The 9,119-nt window shown below is 35.9% G+C and overlaps 1 protein-coding gene across 1 annotated transcript in view; it reads left to right on the forward strand.

The window, feature by feature from the left end:
* Positions 1-8,826, forward strand: part of ITGB1 (integrin, beta 1 (fibronectin receptor, beta polypeptide, antigen CD29 includes MDF2, MSK12)) — a 57,823-nt gene extending 48,997 nt beyond the window's left edge. Inside the window, exons 15-16 of the mRNA XM_011956190.1 lie at positions 747-913; positions 7,586-8,826. Coding sequence (XP_011811580.1) covers positions 747-913; positions 7,586-7,651 — 233 coding nt within the window. The 3' untranslated portion in view covers positions 7,652-8,826. The remainder of the gene's footprint in view (positions 1-746; positions 914-7,585) is intronic.
* Positions 8,827-9,119: the final 293 nt, after the last annotated feature.

Below are 9,119 nucleotides of genomic sequence, written 5' to 3' on the forward strand. Positions count from 1 at the left end.
CACCTCGCCTGGCTAGTTTTTTGTATTTTTTAGTAGAGACGGGGTTTCACCATGTTAGCCAGTGATCCGCCCGTCTCGGCCTCCCAAAGTGCTGGGATTGCAGGCTTGAGCCACCGCGCCCGGCCTTGTAGCTTTCTTTATGGCTAGCCCTGAGAGCAGGTAATATGAGTCTTCCAACTTTATTCTTTTACAAAAGTGTTTTTGAGACACTTCCCCTCGTTCACTGCCTTCCATGTAAATTTTAAAATTGGCTTGCTGATTGCTACAGAAGTTCTACCAGGAGTTTGAGTGGGATACCATTGAGTTTATAGATCAAACTGGGAAGAACTGACATCTTAACAGTATTAGGTTTTGTAACTCCTGCACATGGAGTATCTCTCCATTTATTCAGTCTGAAAGATTTCTTTTTATCAGTGTTTAGTAATTCTTAACATGCAAATCTTGCATATATTTTGTTAGACTTATATGTAAGTTTTTCATGCTTTTTCATTCTATAGTAAATATTACTGTTTAAAAATTTCTGTTTTCAATATGTGGAAATAAATTATATATATAGAAAAGTACATGATTTTTGTTCATTGATTATGTATCCTGCAAGCTTGTAAACTCACTTGTTAGTTCTAAAAGCTATTTTATAGATTCTTTGGGATAGTGTGCGTTCACTCTCTTGGGTGTTTATTCCTGTATTTTTTTTTTTATAAGATACTGCCCAGCTTTGTGGTGCTCATTATAGCCTTATTTTCCAGAGTGTCCCACTGGTCCAGACATCATTCCAATTGTAGCTGGTGTGGTTGCTGGAATTGTTCTTATTGGCCTTGCATTACTGCTGATATGGAAGCTTTTAATGATAATTCATGACAGAAGGGAGTTTGCTAAATTTGAAAAGGAAAAAATGAATGCCAAATGGGACACGGTAAGTTACAAAACATCCAAAAAGCAAAGTGGCTCATAAAGTAAATGTAATACTCCTAAGACTTATATATTAACTGTCAGGCTGATCATTAAAGTCCCTTTTAGTGTTTTATTCCCCCAAAAGTTTCTCACTCAAGGAATTTGGCATTTAGTGAAAAAAAGAAAGCATCCTAAATATATCCCATTGAAACAAAACATTGATTATAAACATGTATATTCTGGTTACTGTGGCCAGTATTTTTATTTCTTTAATAGTTTCGATCCTAAATCTGCCTTTTCATCTAATGTGGAGTAGAATCCTAAATAATGTTATCTGTGTAGCAAGCTATTCAATGGAAAGCTGTTTCTTTCTTTAAAAAAAGAAACGAAAAAACAAAGAACCTTCAGTGAAAGCCAGATTCAAAAGGTTGTATACCAAGTTTGTCCAACTTGCAGCTAGTGGGTCAGGACGTGCAGCCCAGAACAGCTTTGAATGTGGCCCCAACACAAATTTGTAAACTTTCTTAGAAATTGTAAGTTTTTTTTGTGTGTGTGACTCTTTTTTAAGCTTATCGGCTATCGTTAGTGTATTTTATGTGTGGCCCAAGACAATCATTCTTTTTCCAGTGTGGCCCAGGGAAGCCAAAAGATTGGACACCCCGGCTGTATACAATATGATTCCATTTAGAAGATATTCTGGAAAAGCAAAACTGTAGGGGCAAAAATCAATGGTTGCTAGGGGCTGGAACGGGGGAAAGGGTTGACCACAACAGGGCGTAAGGAATCTTCCTGGGGACAATCTTGATTGTGGGTAGATTTATGTATTTGAAAACTCACAGAACAATGTACTTTAAAAAGATGTGTGTTCCTCTATGAAAATTGTATCTCAGTAAACCTTGGCTTATAAAAATCTTAAAAGCCCTAAGTGACTGAAAGTTTATGTTAGCATTTTTAGAGCTTTGAAATATGGAGTCAGAGGGTGGGGTAACCAAATTTTGGCCTTTGTGTATTCATCTTTTGATACAAGAAAGCAATGACAACCTTCAGTATTTTTAAATTGTAAATGAATTGTAGTTAGTTGCACTTTACTACAGTTTCCTTGGGTTTTTTAAAATTATCAATTTTTTAAATTATAAATTGCAGAAGGGTAGAAATAGAAAAAAAGTTCCCTTTATAGTGTTTGAACACTATAAATGTCCTTTTTTTTTCTGATGAAATCATTAGAAACTATTTCTTTTACTTTAGCAAGAAAATCCGATTTACAAGAGTCCTATTAATAATTTCAAGAATCCAAACTACGGACGTAAAGCTGGTCTCTAAATTGCCGTTCGTATTTTCCTTCACTTTCTGCCTTTGCATGTGAACTTTTATCTTTTTTACTGCACTGTGTGTCCTTATCACTATTACTGGTCTTTTTTTAAGTCTGGCTTTGAATATCGCTATTGTGGCTTTTCTTTTTGTGTGTTAACTTCGCATTTTTCTTAGACTGTAAAATAAGTAATGTGATATAGAAACAGCAGCTATGTTGTAGTGAAAAGAATGTGCTTTGCAATCAGTTAGACATTAGGTCAAATCTCACCTCTTCCACTTAGTAAGCAGAACAGCATTGAGCCACTTCACTTCTCTCATCTATCACAGGGAGTCAGTACTCTATTATATGGGGTGGTTGTATTTGGCAAACGCACTCCAGTATATGAAATCAGCCTGTCAGCTCTAATCCTCACAACAGTCCTATGCTTAGAATGATATTATCCTTTTTTCTTTTTCTTTTTTTTCTTTTCTTTTTTTTTTTTTGAGACAGAGTCTTGCTCTGTCGCCCAACCTGGAGTGCAGTGGTGTGATAATAGCTCACTGCAACCTCTGCTTTCCAGATTCCAGCAATTCTCCTGCCTCAGCCTCCCGAGTATCTGGGATTACAGGTACCTGCCAGCACGCTAGGCTAATTTTTTTATTTTTAGTAGAGACGGGGTTTCACCGTGTTGGCTGGGCTGGCCTTGAAGTCCTGACCTCCAGTGTTCCGCCTGCCTTGGCATCCCAAAGTGCTGGGATTACAGGTGTGAACCACTGTGCCCCACCAGTATTATCCTTAAATAACAAATTTGTTATGAGTAAATTTTAGAGTCGGATAGTGAAAATTGATCATGAAATCCAAATTGCAGAATAGAAAATTAAATGTAACCTAGTGTGATATTTGTATGGTATGCAACTACAGTATCATTACTGGTTCTCAAAAGATTTGAGATCAGTTTCTTGAATGTAACTTGAAATTTCATTAAAAGCCAGAAGACTCTATATATGTATGTATATTATATATGTGTGTGTGTGTGTGTGTCTGTGTATGTGAGAATGATTCTAATTTTCAAATGTAAGTTTATAACTGTTCATACCTGAATTTTCATGAAATGTTTCCAGCATATTCTAATATAATCATGCAAGCCCCTAAAACTCTGGTAACAAAGGTTAATTGTGATTAGAACTAAATTCTCCTGACTGGTGATTGAGAACTCTTCCTCCTTTTCCCAACTGTCTGACTGTAATAGGGCCTGGAAGATTTCCATTTTTCTCACTGCCTACCTTATTGTGCAGATAAAGACAGTGTTGGTGACACATACAGATCATTGTGTCTCAGGCATGATTCTAAAATCTTAATCTATAATCTTCATAGTGAAAGTTGTAGGAATGTTTTACATATGAGAAAACTGAGACACGTAAGGGTTATGTAACTTGACCGAGTTCCCATGGCTAGTTAGTCAGAGAGCTGAAATTTGAACCCAGGCAGTTGGGCTCCAGAGTCCATGTTCTTGTCTACAACATTGTACTTGGTAGCAGTTATGTATCTTCAGAAGTCCCTGTTACCTGGTTAGGAAGAGGTAGATCACTCTTTGTAGAGATTTACAGCCTTTTTACAATTTGTTGTTACTCTCTCAGAGTTAACACTGCTGCTGTTGGCAAACATCATGTTAGGAAAATCACTTCAATACATGGAACCCAGTGCTGTAGTTGTACTTACTGACTATTGAGAGTGTGCTTACAAACTGATCATGAATAAGAGCTTAAAGGATAGGAATGTTTAATAGTTACAAGTGATACAGAAAGTACTGATAACATTATAAGTCATTAACTTATCAGATTTTTATTTCTAAGTAGATTGTAAGACTTTTTAAACTTAAATTTGATGGCAGAAAATTATATTCAAATTAACATACGGGCAGGTTGGTACAAATTTGTGTTAGTCTGAGACAACACATTTTTCTCGTTCTCACTTAGTACTTTACAGAAAGTCATTTTTAGAGGAAAACTGATTAGCCAATGACATCGCCAGGCTTTTTTTTTTTTTTTAAATAGATATTATTTTCTTTAGTTGTAGGTCAAAAATAGGCAAATGTTGACAATTTTGTGTGGTTATTTTTCACAGGAGAAAAAATTTCTGACCTACCGAGGTGAAATTTTCACCCTTGCTGTACCTTTAATTGTATTTTGAAGGAAATTATCAGTAAATGTCACTTAAACTTAATGTTTATAACGTATATATGGCTAAAATGTTGCTAAAATAAGCATTTTATGTAATTCAAGAAGCAAAAGTTTGGTAAAAATTTCTCTATGCATTATTGAAGTCCAGGCAATTTGATGGCTACAGATTATTTTAAGAGATGTTTTCTCAAGAAAAAGTAGAAATTAACAATTGAAATAAATGAAGGAGCATCAAGAAATTACATCACGCATTATAAAAGACTTTTCTGATACGGACCAAGGTTTTGCCAGTCAATTATGTCATTAAACTTTTTGAAATAATGGGTAGGCACTAATTACTTTGGCACCAGACTACCATGTAGGAACATTCAAAAGAACATGTCACATTACCAGCTTCTAACTGTTGGAGTGGGTTTAAAAAAATAGTCTGTCCTCATCTGCTGCTATGCGGGTTTAAATATGGATCCCAAATCTCCCACAGTTCTGCATTACATATTTAATACATTACAGAAATGGTTCTGTAGCTACCACTGTCAGCCATTCCAGAGTGAGCACAAAGATGACGTTTTACTGAGCTTGAGGGCTTCCTTTCATAATGTAACCCTGTTCTCTTGATGTGGATTTTATTGGGGTGAGGGTGGTATTGCACTCTGAATGATGGAAACTAATCTGAATTATTTTAGTTCACCTTCATTTAAAATGATGCCTAATGCAGATAGTGAGCTTAATTTTACCTCTAACCTTGCATGTTAAACTTTTGTTTGAATGGACTTTGAAATAATAAATACAAATGTTTGTGTATATGACAGGACAGATTTTTCTCCAAAGGTAAGTTCTTCCATGTAAATTACACTTTGGACTCATCTGTATAGGGCTTTTTAAATTTTTTGTTTTGTTTTCTTTTTTTTTTTTATCCTTCCCTTATAATTCTTGAGTATTAAATACTAGATTTAGCAAATATATTATTTTAAAGAAACTTAGATGGTAATTTATTTTCCCAATATATTTGAAGGAATGTGTAGCACTTAGCCTCAAATCAGATAGGATATAAATGTGGAGTGTAATTTATTTGCACTCTGGCTTTTTAAGATGGTAGTTGCTAGAATCCAGTTTCCTGACCCCCATTTTGAAATGTCTGCTCTCACAACTGTATAATGTATTAGCTTCAGTTGAGACTAGAGCTGAGAGTTTGATGTACACAGTTTTGTCATCCACATCATATGCTGTTTGAGAGATCCTGAGCTTGTCCATGTTTCTGCAACAACCATTCAAGGTGTGTTTTGAGGAGGGGGAGTAATGAGGACTGAGGCATGTTGTCAGGTTCTGATTGGTATCACATGAGCTGCTGAGCTGAAATCACAGAGGTTTATTTGGTGTCTTGCGGGACCCAGCCTTTTATATGCTACATTTTTCCCTCAGTGGTGTGGGATACCTACAGGATGAAGTTCTGACTTCATAGCAAGGCTTCTAGGGCCGTTCTTCCTTTGTCTCCTCACCTCAAAACATATGCCCCCTTAACTCTTTTTTTTTTTTTTGAGATGGAGTCTTGCTCTTTTCGCCAGGCTGGAGTACGGTGCTGCGATCTCGGCTCACTGCAATCTCCGCCTCCTGGGTTCAAGTGATTCCCCTACCCCAGCCTCTTGAGTAGCTGGGATTACAGGCACGCGCCACCACGGCAGCTAAGTTTTGTATTTTTAGTAGAGACGGGGTTTCACCACGTTGGCCCGGCTGATCTCAAACTCCTGACCTCAAGTGATCCACCAACCTCGGCCTCTCAAAGTTCTGGGATTACAGGCATGAGCCACTGCGCCTGCCCTCCCCTAACTCTAAAAGCTTCTGAACTATATATATTTCTATTTAAATGTCCCATTCTTTTCCCTACACCTTGACTTTGCATAGATTTCTGTTTACCAGCCAATAATTTGTAGTCAATTTCACAATGAAAATCTCCTTAATCTTCTTAAAGTTGATAACTTTTTTCTTATACTATTCCAAGATTATGTTCATAACTCTATTGTAAACTTTATCAGAGTGCCTTATTTTCATGTCTCTCACCTACCAAACTATACCTTCCTTGAGGGCAGAAATTGTGGCACCAAAAGGCAGATCCAAATACAGTCTGCAATGAAGTGTGAATAAAATTTAAAAACAAAATTTACTTTTAGATCAAAAAATGTTTTTAGATGCTATTTTTTTAAAAATCACCTGCAGTTGGTTCTATAGTGAGATATAAAACTGAACAACATTCCAAAATCTTAATTTTTTCCTGAAAAAAATTTTCCTGGTAGTTAACAAGTATTTTTGATTTGTACTCACTGTAATTTGCTCTGCTATAGTGTTATTTGGTCACACTTCTCACTTGGCTTTCAAGCCTGCTTTCAATATATAAGAACAGGAGAAAAAAGATGCTATAGCAAGTATTTACATGTAGCACTTGCAGTATAAGAGAATTTTTAAGGAAAATGGTGATACGGTGATATGTTTTTTTCTGCTGAAAACATCACTGTCAGTATATTTTTGGATCTTGAAAGATCTCTTGTGTTTATGGCTTGGAGCCTGCTTGCTAGCCTTGATTTCAGTACTGTTTACTAAATTATAGCATTGCAATAAGACATATCACCATTATGATATTGAAGAGTAACAACTATTTCATAAGGAGTGGTAATTATCTAACATTCTAAGCAAATTTGGCAGTGTGACTTGGTGGGGCACAGTGCTGTCCATGACACAATGACAGCCTTACCCTCTAAATTAGTAACTTCTGTAGGAGACCCCAGAAGCACACCTCCCTCCCAGCAGTGAAAGCTAAGGATTCCCGTTTTGATTAGCAGGCGCATTCTGTTCACGATAAAGGGATAAGAATCAGGCAGTGATGGCAGCAGAGTTCATGCTTCCTTAAGGCAGGCATTACAAACTAATTCAAAGGAGAGAATTCATGATGACAGTACATTCTGTGCCATGGAGAACATTCTTAAATCAAGCCTCCAGTGGAGGAAGGACTCAAGAATGAAATAGCACCAGATAGGGGCATCATTAGACTTGTAAAGCAAAGCTTCCATTTTCTATTTTTATATAAGCCGTTATTAATGCCTTTAAAACAACCGTGATATCTGGACAAATAAAATTGACTTCTTAAGATGATTGCAACCTTTAGTCTTGATTTATAAAAATTATTCTACATAATTTTAGTAGAGTGATAATTTTTCTCCCTTTTTTTTTTTAGGGTGAAAATCCTATTTATAAGAGTGCCGTGACAACTGTGGTCAATCCGAAGTATGAGGGAAAATGAGTACCGCCTGTGCAAATCCCACAACACTGAATGCAAAGTAGCAATTTCCATAGTCACAGTTAGGTAGCTTTAGGGCAATATTGTCATGGTTTGGTTCATGTGCAGGTTTTGACAATGTACAATATGTATAATTTTTTAAATGTTTTATTATTTTGAAAATAATGTAATTCATGCCAGGGACTGACAAAAGACTTGAGACAGGATGGTTATTCTTGTCAGCTAAGGTCACATTGTGCCTTTTTGACCTTTTCTTCCTGGACTATTGAAATCAAGCTTATTGGATTAAGTGATATTTCTACAGTGATTGAAAGAGCAATAGTAAATGAGCATGATGAGAGTTTCTGTTAATCATGTATTAAAACTGATTTTTAGCTTTACAAATATGTCAGTTTGCAGTTACGCAGAATCCAAAGTAAATGTCCTGCTAGCTAGGTTAAGGATTGTTTTAAATCTGTTATTTTGCTATTGCCTGTTAGACATGACTGATGACATATCTGAAAGACGAGTACATTTAGAGTTGCTGGTGTAAAATAGGTTTGAAATAGTTGATCTCCACAGGCCATGGGAAAAATTCAGAGAGTTAGGAAGGAAGAACCAATAGCTTTAAAACCTGTGTGCCATTTTAAGAGTTACTTAATGTTTGGTAACTTTTATGCCTTCACGTTACAAATTCAAGCCTTAGGTAAAAGAACCGAGCAATTTTCTGCTAAAAAGTCCTTGATTTAGCACTTTTTACATAAAGGCCATACTTTGCAAAGTATTTGCTGAATGGGGACCTTTCGAGTTGAATTTATTTTATTTTATTATTTTTATTTTGTTTAATGTCTGGTGCTTTTTATCACCTCTTCTAATCTTTTAATGTATTTGTTTGCAATTTTGGGGTAAGACTTTTTTTATGAGTACTTTTTCTTTGAAGTTTTAGCGGTCAATTTGCCTTTTTAATGAACATGTGAAGTTGTACCGTGGCTATGCAACAGCTCTCACCTATGCGAGTCTTACTTTGAATTAGTGCCATAGCAGACCACTGTATGTTTACTTCTCACCATTTGAGTTGCCCATCTTGTTTCATACTAGTCATATTCTTGTTTTAAGTGCCTTTAGTTTTAACAGTTCACTTTTTACAGTGCTATTTACTGAAGTTATTTATTAAATATGCCTAAAATACTTAAATCGGATGTCTTGACTCTGATGTATTTTATCAGGTTGTGTGCATGAAATTTTTATAGAGTAAAGAAGTTGAGGAAAAGCATTTGGTGGGTAGTTCACTTATGAAGCTAAAACATAATTCTTTAAAAAAGCGTTACTAGGAACATAAGGAGAATGGTATGGTAAAATAGAGACTTGAAGACTGTCTTTGGGCCCTCTGAATAATGGTTGATAGATCCTTATCCTGCTGTGCTGGGAGACAGATTTCATCCCAATATTAAGCAGAATTAAATTTTTGAACATCTTAGAGCCATTAGTAGGT

Source organism: Colobus angolensis, unplaced genomic scaffold (assembly GCF_000951035.1).
Source record: "Colobus angolensis palliatus isolate OR3802 unplaced genomic scaffold, Cang.pa_1.0 Scaffold41, whole genome shotgun sequence".
Taxonomy (NCBI): Eukaryota; Metazoa; Chordata; class Mammalia; order Primates; family Cercopithecidae; genus Colobus; species Colobus angolensis.